The sequence below is a fragment of the Salarias fasciatus genome, chromosome 22, assembly GCF_902148845.1.
Source record: "Salarias fasciatus chromosome 22, fSalaFa1.1, whole genome shotgun sequence".
NCBI classification, from domain to species: domain Eukaryota; kingdom Metazoa; phylum Chordata; class Actinopteri; order Blenniiformes; family Blenniidae; genus Salarias; species Salarias fasciatus.
This window is the reverse complement of record NC_043765.1, coordinates 15,200,168-15,215,056: the sequence shown is the minus strand read 5'-3', so window position 1 is coordinate 15,215,056 and position 14,889 is coordinate 15,200,168. Positions and strand designations below refer to the sequence as shown.

At 42.0% G+C, this 14,889-nt stretch overlaps 1 protein-coding gene across 2 annotated transcripts in view; it reads left to right on the top strand.

Moving 5' to 3' along the window:
• vps50 (VPS50 subunit of EARP/GARPII complex) overlaps nt 1-14,889 on the top strand; it is an 86,414-nt gene that overhangs the window by 17,407 nt on the left and 54,118 nt on the right. For both annotated transcript variants that reach the window (XM_030120453.1, XM_030120452.1), the window contains exons 6-11: nt 3,781-3,851; nt 4,822-4,939; nt 5,580-5,615; nt 6,016-6,098; nt 12,054-12,096; nt 13,037-13,135. In XM_030120453.1, the coding sequence (XP_029976313.1) occupies nt 3,781-3,851; nt 4,822-4,939; nt 5,580-5,615; nt 6,016-6,098; nt 12,054-12,096; nt 13,037-13,135 (450 nt within the window). The remainder of the gene's footprint in view (nt 1-3,780; nt 3,852-4,821; nt 4,940-5,579; nt 5,616-6,015; nt 6,099-12,053; nt 12,097-13,036; nt 13,136-14,889) is intronic.

Sequence of the window (14,889 nt, the reverse complement as noted above, 5' to 3'; positions counted from 1 at the left end):
CCAAAGTTTGTTAGACTGTATTAAATTTGAATTTGAAGCTGTGATCTTGGGTCACTGGCAGCTGAAACAGTGGAAGAGGTGACCTGTGCACGCCTTTCTCTCAGTGTCAGCTGGGATTGGCTTGAGCCCAAACGACCTTACGCTGGATAAAACAGGTATAGAAAACAGATGGGTGAAATGGTAGTGCGATTACTGCCATTGTTGAGGCATCTGGGGGTCATTCTATGAATAGTAAATTGATCATTATATCTACAAACCTCCCTGCGAGTTCAACGGCGAGGAGACAGCGAGGCTTATTAGCAGCCATTGGCAGGGAACTCAGAGGGACATTTCCATTCAAGCATCTCGACCCTCTTTCAGTCCGCAGAAGCCCCGTGGAGTTCAGAGGCCTCTTCAGTTTCCACCTGCGCTCTGCTAATGTCGCAATGAGAGAGACGGCGGCGAGCTATTTTATCTTTTCAGCATGAAGCGCTTCCAAAGAAGCTCACGATATTCATTCGTTGGTGCTTTTTTTCTTAAACCATTCATAGCTTTGATATAAATCTAGAAAATGTGACTACCCAAGATATATATTTTGCATCCAATTTTAAATGAAACATCTTTCTTCATATAGATTTCTTGTCCTCGCTGTGTGATATTATCACACAGGCGGCCACCACCACAGTGTGCAGATCAGCAGACACATAAATTGCACAGACACATATATTCACGCCGCAGTGTGGAAAACAATGTGCGACTCGGCCGTACAGTGACTAACCTCTGTGCCCTCCGGTCAAACGTGGACTCTGGTCGATTGGGCGTCGTCATGCAGGAAGGCGACACAAAGGCGCATCTACATGTCAGGTTGAACATTTGACTTTAGTGAAGCAGTGAGGTGATGTCTAACAGCAGCCCTCTCGTCACCTCCTCATATTTGGAGGAGACAGGTTCGAATGGAGTGGCTCTGAAATGTGTCTGATTGCCTTGCTAGGATTCAGGTTGTGATGAGTCTGTGCCACAAAGAATGGACTCGGATTGGTATTCAATTATTTTCCTCTGGAAACGCCTCTTCTTCGTGGTTACTGTCGGTTCCTTTTGTCATTGATTCCCACTCTCCTCCTTTGAAAGAGATTGGTAATTTGTCAGAGACTGCTGGTCATAGCTGCCAATTACACTGGGGTCTTCAGGCTTTATCACTGGGAAGGGCAGAAATTGACAAAAAATGGATGTGACAGCTTGGTTAATATCTGCAGAGATGTGCAGGTTTGGTCGCATGCCCTCTGGGGAACTGTGTGTGACTGCAGTGGCATAAACACGTTGCACCAAACAGCACGTCCCCCTTCAGCTGCAGCAGCCTGAACCTGTGTGTCCAGAATGCTATTTAACTTTGCTTTTCATTGCAAAACAATGGCACCATTAGGATGTACAGATGGAAGGGTAACGGGGAGCCAGTGCATGGCCGATGCGGTGGTGGGTCACTGTGAGGACCTCTTGTGAATATATGAATAAAGAAATCCCCACTGCGATGAACATCTACTCCCCCTTAACCTTCACTTCCCACACCGGAGCCGTGTTTGTGATGGATGTAGGAGTGAGGCGCTCTGGTGGAATCACATGAGAAGGCTGCCTTCTCTTGTCTGTCTGAACTTCATACAAACCTACTAAACGCCCTGACTTTGTTTTGATCACATTAAAGCATACAACCTGTCTTCATCCTTTGAAACCCGCCTTGTTATGTCTCGAGAGCCCACCGCCGTGCGCGTTTTCTGTATCTCTTCTTACGCAACCTAAACGGATTGAGCCTTCAGACTGTCAGGTTAAGTGAAGCTTTTGCGGTAGGTGGTGTCGGCGGCTCAGAACTGTGCTTTAACAACAAATTGGGGCTCCGGGCAAAATCGTGAACGCTCGTATCGCTGGGCACATGTGAGTGTGTGTTTGTTTCTGTTTGAACAAGTGTGAGTGTCCGTGCTGTTTTTGCACCGTTTGAGGTTAATGTGTTGACACGACAGAATGTGTGTGTGTTTCTGTATGTTTTACTAGGATATTGAATGTTTTTGCACTCTCTGTTTCTACACAGACGATTCATAATAATTCAGCTGAGTTGAAACACTGTTTCATGTGTGTTGATCACTGATGTGTAAAAAAAAAAAAGAAAAAAGAAAAAAAAAATCAAAGCCAGGAGCTTGAGAATTTGGTTGTTAATCTGATTCCTGCACCTTAAAATATTTGGACTATTCTCCTGTGATGTGATTTATCAAACGGTTGTATGCTTTACCTGGTAAATCATGTCCCAGCATTTTATAGCATTGAAACAGGAAAAAAAAAGCACCTTAATCAGGACACATTTTGATATCATGAATATTTTGATTTGTCACTTTGGACACTTTATTCAAGGTGCACTGTTAAGAAATGCTTTAATATTTGGTTTCTTGGCAAGCTGTATTGATTGATCAATGCGTCAAGTGCTGACCTGATTAAAATACTAATGTAAATCAAAAATATTCTACATTGGTAATTTTATTATTAAGTATCTAAGGAAAAACAAAACGCTGATGAAAAATAAACTAGACATGCAATCTAAAAAAATATTTTTAATGGTTGACATTTCCTGAGTTTCTGGAGTTTGTGGTGAGTTGTTGTCAAGGTCAGTGCTTGTCGACGCACCTTGTTTTGTCAAAATCTGCTGTTTCTTAGCAGCGTGATTCACTGCACCGTATTGTGGCGTTAATAAGTGGTGTTATAAAGCTGCTGGGACTGTGGCTCACTTTGGTAGATTTAGTTTTTTGGGTTGTACAGATATTTGCAACTCATCTGTAGTTGAAAATTTTGTCCAATGTAATAGTGAACAAAGCTGTTTATAATTTATTCAGTTGTACAGCTTTTATCCTGTTAACCAGTGATCTGTAGGTAATCTGTATTAAAGATTTAAAAAAATGAATTAATAATTGTGTGATGTGCTTGTTGTACAAATTCCCTGTTGAAATATGATAAAGTGATGTGAATAAGAATTTTGGAAGTGTTACTGGAACTTCTGGAGGTCGTGGTGGAATAATTGCAATTTTTGATCTTGTGCAGCTGAAAGTCCTATTTGGATTTTTGATGTATTTCAATAAAGTTTCACACATACTTCAACCGGGTTTTACGGATAAAATCCAGACCGAATGTTGATGCAACGTTTAAACTTACAATCAGAGCGTGTTCTGAGTCAGGTGACACTTCCTGTTCTGGAAGGTGATGACAGACAAAAGTGCTGTTTGCTCCCTGGACTCACGGCGGTGCGGCTGCACTCAGCAGAGGCCATTGAATTGGCATAATGGCTCAAGTCTCAGAGCAGAGTGCTCATTGATTTTCTCGGTACCCAAGCTTTCAAGAAAAAGTTTTCTCAGACGTTTTGTCTTTTGAAAGTCCTTTTTTTTTTTCTGAGCCGCGCTATTCTTTGGAAGTGATGAAACATGTCTTACCAGAACAGCATCATCTATAATATCTATCTGCTCACAGCGGGGTGCCTCTCGCGGAGGAGTGTCTGTGAGAATTGCTTTTCATGTCATTGCTGTGCTTAGCGGGGAAGTGATTTGCTCGATAAATGGCGTTATTAGAGGCGCGGCTCACTGACAGTAAAGCAAATGAACCAGTCTCGCAAACATCTGTGTGTCCTGCAAGTTCCGAGCTGTTTCATAGTGACGGGTCCCAGCAAATAAACGATCCTTTCAAATGTGAAACGGCAGCTTAAAAAAAAAAAGTGTGTACGTGTTTTGTTTTCTGTTGTTCATTCGGTCATTCAGATCTCATTTTTGTTCTCAGGAGCTGGAGAGAGTGACGGCGTTACAGACCAACCTGCAGCTGGCAGCGGTCATTTGCACGAATGCAAGAAGGTAACAGCGTTACTGTCTGTTCACTGTAGTAACTCATCACAGCCGATTGAGACTTCATGTACACGAGTCAGTGTCTTCCTGAATTACTTTTAGAATACTTCTGAGTCTCCTCATAAGGTCTCAAAGTACAAATGTTGTGATTAAACAATATTATAATGTTTCTCTCTGTAGTCCTGAAACCTTTGCTGAACACTGCAGTGCAATATTTATGTAATCAGCATCACTTTTTAAAGTTTTTTTTTTTTTTGGGGGGGGGGGGGGGGGGGGGTATTCATTAGACAGCACATGGAAATAGATATGATATCTGGTGAGAGAACCAAACAGAGTTAGATGAATCTCAGAACTGGCCATGTGGTCCAGGCCCTGTTAGCGTTTGTGTTTCTAGGCATTCCATACTTGCTGTATTCCTGAAATGGTTTGAATATGTTCTCATTATTTCTTATGAAAACACATAAACCATGTTTTTATGTTAGGATAGCTTATTTCTTTATTAATGAGAATTTTATTTCCTGTAATAAATGTTTCATACTGTTGCTGATCTTCACCAATTCCATGTCATTATTTGTGAATCTTTAGGCAGCGTTACTGCCTGTAGTACTGATGAAAGATGAGGTAGAAGAAGAGGTTTCTTGTTCCAGTCCATTGTATTGTGCTCAGACTGACATGTTTCTCTTCAAAAACATCCAAAATGAAGCAATATTCTTCGCTAAATGAAGTGCTCACCCCATCACTAATTCATGAACCCTGCAGCCTCGAAGCCTGTGTTGTCTTGAATCTCAGCAGAGTGCGTTTGGAAGCCGAAGACACAAATGGGCAGCACTGACAGAAATCTGACTATGAATATTTAACAGATTCAAACCACCTGGAAGTGCTGATCGGGATCAATTGGTGTTGTCGAGATGTCGGTCTGTCATGTTTTTTTTGTATTTGGCTGCGAATGCCCGAATCATCATCACCTTCTCTCTTTCAGACAACTGAGTGTGGCGAAGGAGGGGTTCACCGGGGCCAGCCTGGGTCTGCTGGCCAATCAGAGAAGGCGGCAGCTGCTGACGGGCCTGCTCAAGTCTCTGAGGACCATCAAGACCCTGGTAACGCACCGCGCTACATGACGACATGCGGCGGTTTTAATTACATTTAGCTGCAGCGTGATTGGAAATGGCAGCGCTGCCGAAGTGTCCATGAGCAAGACGGAAGTTGAGCTACAGCTTTGGCTGATCTGTCATTATTTCATCAGATTCTTAAACTGGTTTGGAATTAATTATTATTCTCCTTTGATTCAGCTCCAGAGTGAAAGTATTTGAACTTGCCAGCAGATTGTTTGAGCTTTCATGTTTAATTAAATAGGAGCAAAAATTCAGGCCATCAGTAAGAAGTTCTTCTTTTATTTGGCTGAGTTGAATCTGGCTTTTTAAGGAATGTATCACACCTTCAGAACTACTTTAACATTGTTATTGATATGAATGTATTTCTTACGTGCCTGCAATGTAACTTACGTAAAGTTATATTTGCAACTTTTTTTTTTTAAAACATGATTTGAAATTAAGATTAGAGAAAGTCACATATACTGTTTTCTCATTTACTTTGATCATTTCTTTGACTTGTAATCATTTCATGTTGCCGCCATTGTCACAGCAGAAAAATGTCAAACTTTTTTTTGAGACGTTTGTCACTAAATATAATGTATTCCCTGTTATCTCCTGACATCTTTTGTCTTTTTCATCCTCGCAGCAAAGAACAGATGTAAGACTCAGCGAGATGCTTGAGGTACGATAACGCTGCGCACCCCAACAAACATACAGACGTGCTCATAATTGACTGGAAAGGTCAGACGACAGGAGTAATACTGCGCCGAAAACAAAACCCACACAAACAGTAGATGCTCTGATGAATGCCTGCTGAAAGTGAAGGTCAGCTGGAGTGTGAGGAAATGGATCAACCACCACCGAGCGAAATCATTATCTGTCTGCACAGTTTTTGCGGTAAAAGTCTTTTGAAGAAAATAGTTGTACGAGACTGGATGATAAAAAACTGATGTAACTCTGTCATTGTCTGTAATCACCAAGAGTTTTACTGCAGTGCTTTAAAATACTGACAGTGTCCCCAAACCCTGTAAATATTATTTTCTCTTAACACACTCCATTAAATTACATCTCCTCTCATTTAGGAGGAAGACTATCCGGGCGCGATCCAGCTGTGTCTGGAGTGCCAGAAGGCCGCCAGCACCTTCAAACACTACAGCTGCATCAGGTACGAGCAGAGCGATGGAGATCCGTCTCCGTGCAGGTGGATTGACACGGCTTTCATTTTCTGGGTGAATGGAAATGTTCTTGATTTGCTGTCTTACAAAATAATCCGACGTGAGGAAACAGTTGAAAATAAACTTAATTCTTCAGTGTAAAATGTTATTGTTATCTAATTGTTTCTTTGGATTCATGTTATCGTCATTGCCGTAGTTTAAAAAAAAAGAAACAAAAAAGGTAACATTTTCCGATTCCAGAGGACTTTAAAATGGGAAATTATGTACAGTTTTATCCACAATGTTTTTATTGGCCGTTGTTTTTTCTTTTGTTTTGACTCGATTGTTTGGTATCCGTCACCGTAAAGCGATTAGGGCTTTTCTGTCTCTGCGAACCCTTTTAGCCCTAACGACGTTTCTGATTCAAACAGGTTTAAATCGAAACGCGGAGAGATGCTAGCTCGTTGTCTCATACACTGTTCGGACAGAAAAACACATCAGCCGGCAGACTAATGTCATCTAAAGCACAGGAAAGCATCTCCCATTACGTGAACCATTAGGGCCATGCTGGGACGTTTTTTTTATTACAGCCATTAAAGGTTTACTTTCTGCTCTCCTTATATTGAAAAGCATGTTGTGAAGGGTTGCTAAAGACTGTCCTGGAAGTTGACTTGCTTTATATCTGCAACATGGTGATGGTAGTCGGTTTGTGCGCACGTGATAAAGCTATTCATTCAAAATGCATTTGGAAATTTACGACAGCTCAGATGTGTCCAGTTTTTGTCCACCAAACAAGCAACACTTCCAAATGTGCCTTAACAGTGCAGGATTTCCACTGATGGCACACAAGCATACATATTAAGGTCGTGTCAACAATTAAAACGTTGACTCATGACGTCACATCAGCAAAGAAAGGCCAGGAACAGGAACAATGGCGGTCCTGCCGTGACATTGCCACCTGATTGACAGATCTACTGCCGCGCAGTCGCGATCACGAAGTCGATATTATGCGGCGGGGATTGTTGTGGTGCAGGAAAAAAAAGAAGCTTCACACTGCTCCCTCCCACACTGTTTACGTGTTGTTATGACTTTTGTTTTCACAGACTCTCATCAATGGACTTGCGAGACATAGTGACGCTCATTATCTTTGCTGGAGTGGTTGGAGTGTGGAGCGCGCTCTCCACTATTCGCCGCCACTGTCAACACTCACCACAGCAGACCTGCCTGTGTAGAAATGTGCGGACATGAAAGAAAGCAATTATATATTTTATGCTTGTCAGTCCCTGGCAGTATTTACGCTCAGCTCTGATGTATTAATAATTTTGGTGACAGCAGCTGAATGGAAAGTCTTTAGCCCTTCACAATGATGTTGTCAACTCCTCCAGCTCACTGCTGTAGTTTGGTACATTTGGTCACCGGTTAGAGATCTGTCATACTCTGTATGAATGTGCTCTGCATTTTAGCTTTCTACTCGACGTTACTCTACTCGATTCTCCTCTGAATGGACTTTTCAGCAAGCCTGGTAGAGTTTCGCTTAAGAACATTAGGTGTTTTTATTTATCACAGATTACATTGTTTTTGCATGGCCATAGTGGCCTGATATTGCGCAGTGGTTAGCACGATTCCGTTGGATGATGTTGAGCATTGCTCTGGTTGGATGATTATGTTAGTTTGTCCCTTCCACTGCCTGCGTGCCACCTTTGTTTCGTTTTCCAGATGAAAAGTACAGATAAACGTTCCTGGTTTTCCAGGAACATGTCTCTTCATTTGACTGCAGTACGAGTTTGCAGTGTCTGCACTGCCCTTGTGCATGAGTGGAGAAACTAAAATGTCGTTTAGCCAACACGTCACTCAAACAGCCAACAGTTACGCAGCATCTTCATCTGTTTCAGTCCATCTTCCTCAGGTGGTCCTCGTGTGCGTGCACGCTCATGCCGAGTGTGTGAGTTTATGCTGAATCATTTTCTTTCCTGTGTTTTATGACTTGTTCCCACTCAAACTCATTTCAGAAATGGCAGTTTTGACCTCATCTGCCAGTAAAGCGTAACGGAGCTCTTTTCAAGCATCGTCTTTTGTTTTTACCGGGAAATCACCACTACAGATTAAATTCTAGTAATTTCGTACTTGTCAGGCAAGCTGGAGGTTTTTCAAGGTGAGGCTCCACTGCATCTCTCCTTCACTCCGTGGCGGGTGCTGAAATCTATTGGAAGGACGTGGCAGTTCACCTGCATGTTTCAGAGAAGTGAGGTGTGTGAAGGACTTCAGAGGGCTTCCACCTGCCTTCGTCTCTAACTTTAAAACAGATGAATGACTTTGTGCCGACTGTCCAACACGACACTGCGGGGATTTGAGTCTGAAGTGTCTTTGCTTTATTCTCCTCGTGCGTGACCTGCAGGCTCCTCTGAAAGAATGTTCACCTCAACTATGCAACACTGAGGGGATTTCGCTGTTTCAATTGAAATTTATAGGGGTTTTTTTGTTGTTAATCCCCAGCACTGCTTTTTTTAGTTTATGCATATTTACTCAGAAAAGATTATGACGACGACGACGACGATGATTTCTATTTCAGTCTCTTTCTATTAGCAGCATATTTCATCGTGATTTTTCCAGCAAACTTTCTTTCCTTGATGTCTCCTAAATACTTGGATTTGATTACTTTTTTTTTTTACTTTAGCATTTTGAATAATAGAAATAATCTTCCTTTATCATTGATGTTCATAAAAACATTACAGTAATTAAGGTGCATTCTTAGTGATTTATATCTTTTATTCCACTGACTGCAGAAGCTCCCTCATAAAACAAAACGATGAAGCCAATCAGACATTTAATTGCTGAAATCTTTCAGCCATTTAACCCCTGAAGCCACAGAGCTGGAAGACGATGTCCCAGGAGTTTCTCTTGGCTCCATATCGCCTCTCATACTCCCTTTTAGCAGCAGCTAACACAACTACAGCAAAACTAGAGCATCCAGCAACTGCGCAGGGACTTACCTGGAGGCCCTGCGGACACCTATCACCAGTGATAATTGAAAAAGCGCAAGGAAAAAAAAAAACCCTCCTTGACTATCGCGTAACTCTATTTCAATCCCCGCATTCCCTGCAGGGAGCAGATTGTTAATTAGATTTTCCTCCTCATCTGTTATTTATGCATTCTGTCTGATGGTGGAAGGATGCCAACGTGTGGGGCGAAGAAGCATCTGTGCACAGCAGAATGTGTTCTGCAACTGGACATTGTAGTCGAGATGGACACGGCGGGTGACCTTTGTTTACTGACCGAGAGGCGACCTCTTGTGCTACTCTTGAAAAGGCTTTGAGATCCGTGTTGATGGGATGTTGTTCTTGGATTTGTGCTGCAGTCCTTTGATTTATTAATATGCTAGTAAATTACCCAGTTAAATGTTTTTGGATGTGATTTTGCCAAATGTAAAAAAAAAAAAAAAAAAAAAAAAATAGAAAAGAAAGAAATGTCTAAAGCCAGTCAGGATGGCAGGTAGCTGTCGGTGTTCCTTTTTTTGTGTGATTTCTTTTGTCAAAGCAAGAGATGAGTTCACACTTGGTTAAAACAAAGCTGCTTTATGGGCAGGTGGTGTAGAAATGGCTTTGGGCAGGTGCACTTATTGTGAATCAGGAATTCACTGATTCCTCATAGTCACATTTTGAAAACACTTTTAAGATCGAATTAAATGTTTTGATGAAACCTTTTAGCAACAGTGTGGAAAATCTAGGTGCCGTCTGCGTATTGTTCAATGTTATGACTCAGGAACAGCATTGAGTTCCGGCTTTGTAACAGATCTGAAGCATGCTCACAGAAAACACGTGCATTTAATGAGATTTCGTCTGTGTCAGAGCTCCAGAATCATATTTGCCAATCAGAAATAAGAGCGATGAGTCCAGTTTCGTCATGCATGTCCTTCTGAATCTGCTTTTCAAATAGTTTGCTGTGAGTCATTTTGAGTCTGCTGCCCAACTTTTCTTGTTTGTTCCCCTCTGCTGGCTGTCTGCCATGCCGTGGTGACTAACTCCACTTTACTCCTAACACAGGTCTTGTGGGATGATTTATTTTTTTCTCTCCTGCACTCTTTCCAGTACTGTTGGTTTTGTTGTTTATCTCCCATTACGCTCGAATGTTTTATAATGAACAAAGCCTCGGCTCGCCTCGGCCCCGGCTCCTCTTGTGGCTTTCCTCTGTAGGTCTGCCAAAAGTAAAAAGCTTTGTTTAACTCTCTCCTGACCCGTGCCCGGCTTTGTGGGCCCTCAGAAATGTTTCTCCACTTGCCAGGAGCTGACATTGATCAGCTCGCTGACCTGCCGGTGAGCCACCTTTCTCAAACTTTTGTTTATTTTCTTGTTTTGGTGTCCAGTCAGTTGTCCTCGAGGGATCCTGACCGATACTTGACTTCTGATGTTGTAGCCTAGAATTCCTTCTGCTGTCATTTGTGTGGACTCGGATACAGTAATAGAGACTCCAGCTTTAAGCCATCTTGAAGCTGAGCTGACTTGGAAGTTAGTTTTGAGCAGTTATTCTGTGTGGCTACCCTTTTAAATTCTTCTCATGCTGTTTGAATTTTAACAATTTCACCAGTCGTTCTTTAGTGTTTAGCTAATGTGACATTTTCATTCCGAGTCTGATCATTTCCTCGTATTCTGGAAACCTTTGTACTTTTTGACACTCCAGTTGTGCTAACAGCTTCTCTTTTGTTTGAGAGTCTTAACCGATCACACACCCACACAGGCAGATACAACAAGCAGTGAAGCCCATGCTCCTTTTACTTCAGTCTTCAGTCTCCTCTCAGTTTCTCTCTCTCTCTATCTGCAACCAAAGCCAAGATGCTTAATTAACAATTTGCTAAGGACACTCTCTCCCTGGGGCGACTGCAGGCTTCACGAGGCACAGCGTTAAGAGCAGGCTGACCTGAATAAGACCCTGAGCAAAGGAGGGACACAAGCAGGGAGAAAGTGGAACTGCGGATGTTTATGAATGGGTGCATCGCCTGATTAGTCCAGAGGGAATTCAGGGAATCGGGTGTCTGGGGATCAGCAAAAAAAAAAAACATTCAAGCTTTCTTTTGCTTCTTCGGAGTTGAAAGTATTTTTCCAGGAGGAGCAAAATATGAGTGTGCTGCGGAGGTGTGTAGGTGGGTTGTGTCTTGGACACACACTCAGGCATGCAGTGATTTTACAGTAAATGGACTCTTCAAAAATGGAAAAAAATTAAACTTTGTGACCTATTGCTGCCAGTTTCACTGGTGTTTGTGTCTTACTCGAGTGAGAATACAAAATGATTTTGTGCATTTTTAGAAATTGCAGTTCAGAATAAATGCCTTAGTAGCTTTAGCCCCTGAGGGCAGGTTGAGAAATCCTGGAAGTGTTTGACAAATTACTTAATTTGTAGTAGCATTAGTTGAGAATTTGCACAGCTTCTGTACATAGTTTCACTGCAGTGGATCTGCAATTTCACTGCCACGCCCTTTGGCAAGCACATTTACTGACCAGCAGGAAGGGACATTCTCGCAATGATTAATTTTCAAATGGATTAAATTGCATTAATTATATCTGGCTTTTTGATAAGCATGGGAGTTTTGTGAGCACGTGAAGCCTCAAGAAATGCAATTTTTTTAGTTGTTTTCTTGTTTTTTCACAACAGAATTTATCTTTAACTTTTATTAATTAGATGAAGATCTATATTTTTGGTTATTGGCTATTCTTAATATTTTCCTTTTCTTGTAAGTGCGTTCTTAAATATTGACAGCTGGAATAAAACACAATAACTGATCAATGGAGCTGTGTAATTATTGTCTTGTGATCTCCAGCTGCTGCTAACTCTTCTATTTCCAGTTATAATTACACCACTAGATGTCACTAAACGCTACATTCTCGTCACCTGCAACAAATACACTCAAAATATGAAAATTATTCTTTCTTCGCTCTATATTTACTGTCTAAAATCTCCCTCTTCTTTTTCCACAGTGAATTAAATTCCAAACTACAAGACACTCTGGAGCAAATAGAGGTATGCGTTTCCCTTTTTTCATCTTTACTTCATAAGTGGAGAGCAATATCAGATTAGAGACTTTTACCAGAGTATATTGTTTTTTGCTCTACGCTTGTAATTTTTGAGGAGCTTCCATCCCAATGAAGCAATTTATTCTTCATTTTGACGTTTTGATAGTTTGGCTCTGTCTTCCTGAGCCTGACAAATATTGACACGTTCAGAAAGTCATTAATGCGCGAGCGCAGTAAATTATATCTGTTTCATCTCTCGCTGCGCTGCGATACTTGTGTGTGATAAATGGTATGCAAAGCAATTTTCTCCACGCCGCCGCTACTCCGCTTGAGTAGATCAATTACTCACAAGTCTGTCTGTACACAAGAAAGTAGCGTGCACGTATGCACACACCGCGGGCGCCCGCTCGCTGGGGCGCCTGTTTGTTTACCTGTCAGCGTGAATAAATAGTGCAAAATCTGGTGAACTCATAAAGGTGGGCTCGTCCACAAAGCAAAGGCCCACGTCTCAGAAAGCAGCCCGGACTGATGGGTTTGCACGCAGTTCACAGTCAGGCGCTTCCCCTGTGAGACCTGTCTGGATCTGCACATTTTCTACCATCACACATCCCGAATCATGAGAAAATACCGCGATCATTTGACTGGCCTCGGCGCCGCACGCCTCCAGGTTGACTAATTGTATCGGGGTTGTTATCCATCCCCCGCTCTGTCTGGCTTCCCGCTAACTTTCTTTACCTCCTTTTGTCTCTTTGTCAAAGACTTACACACATATGTATATATATATACTCCCACATCCACAGCCAATTACCTGCCCTTGGCCTCGTGTGATCGCTTCACATCTATATCTAAATCCCGGGTCTTAATGTCTATAATCCCCGAGCTTCTTTGCGTTCTCTCACTTTGCCCCCTTCTTTCCCTTTTTGTCGTCTCTCTATTTCTGGCTTCAGGAGCAGCTCGATGTCGCCCTGTCAAAGACTTGTAAGCACTTTGATGTTTCGCACTACACCAAGGTCCAGCTGGCCTACTCGCTCCTGGGTAAAACGCAGGTCAGTATCTCAGCCCGCCTGACTGGAAGTGACAGGAATGGGATGCCCCGCTTTCTTCCTCTGCCACACATGTTCTGTCGTTTGTCTCTTGCAGGAGTGTGTCAGTGTTTTTAGTGGCGCTCTCTTCACTTTTCATCTCCTTTTTAATACTGCCATTTATGAATAGCGATTTAGTTAACAGGCTTCGCAACTTTTGCTCCCTTTTTGAATAATTACCATTCTGAAAGCATGAAAAACTTTCTTTTCTCTGTCATTGAAAACCTAATAACACCACATTGACATGTTTTGACTCCAGCCGATTCAGCATCTTCAGCTGGGATTAAAGTGATTCGTGAATACATGTCGTCCTCTGGATTTCAGGTTGCTCTCTTTATTGTCAGTTCGCTGTCATCCACAAAAATCCCCCGGTAACAGGAGCTATTATGTGAAATAACCCTTGGAAAAACTTCAAATACTCCGGAAAAAAAATATTACACCATCAGACATCTTTGAAGTCTTCATTTTGAAAACCAGAAATTGATAAAATGGTGGAAGTTTTGGTTAAAAACACCCGTTTAGAAATACAGCTGACAATAACCTGAGTGTCCTTTGATATTCTGTCTTTCTGTCATTCAGCTCTTGCTGAAAATCCTTCATCAAAATCTCAGAGTTAGTTACATAACTGAGAATAATATTCTGGTGGACAGATTACGGAAATACTTTGCGATGGCTTTCATTCCGCTGGATTTTTTTTTTTTTAAAAAAAAAACATGTCGTCCGTCAATCTGTCTCCAGAACAGCAGTGGAAATTTAAATCAGCTCTTCTTTCTTTTCATGTTGCATTTGATATTGTTGTGAGAGAAGCTTTCCACGACTTACAATCTGATTTAAAAAAAAACCTTTAAGACTTCATAAAGCGTTAACCTGTTAACTCGGAACACACAAGTGTGTGTTTGCCACTCGAACACTCGACAACAGACACTGCGTATCACTGTAATTAACCGTTTAAGCCGTTGTTGGAGCTGATGACTGAGCCGTTTTCCACCTGACATTAAGATGTTTGATCCTTGAGGTGATGCAGACATGAAGACTGGTTGTGGATGAATCATGTATTCACTATTATCGCAGCGATAATGAGCACTTTCAGGCTCGGACACACACACCGAGGAGTTGTTGAGTACATTTTAACGCTGCTTTCCGGCGCTTGTTACTGTTAGTAATATCTGTGTTTATGCTGTCGCTATCTGAGTCTTGCATATGCTTTTGCTGCGGCACACACACAGTTTTGATCTTGCTCTTTCATCTTGGTTACACAGTAAGTTGTCATCCGAGGTGGGAAATCAGCCTCACAATGCATCTAATATGCTGTAACGCACCAGGTCTGTTTGTGTGTCTTTTGTTTTTATTCCTTCTTATGAAAATGGCGTCTTGGCTGTCGGAGCTGTTTTCGGGCTCTAATGCTTTTCCCTCAACCTAAACAGCCTCACATCCAAGTCAGCCGTTGAACATTAATAAGGCGAAGCAGCTTCTGCAAAAGGACTGATATCATTATTACTACAGTGTTTATTAGACAGAGCGAAACTCTCTCAGAGGGAAGGATGAAGTGAGGAGAAATGTTTAAATTATGTCTGTAGCAGGAGAGAGAGTCGGAATGAAGCGGGGCGGCGTTTTGTGCTCACGAGCTTGTGTTAAAAAAGTGTAATTGCGCTGCAGCATGAGTAACCCGGGGCTGTGCTCAGAAGAGCTCCGCTTCTCCTGCGACTCTGGTGTTCCCA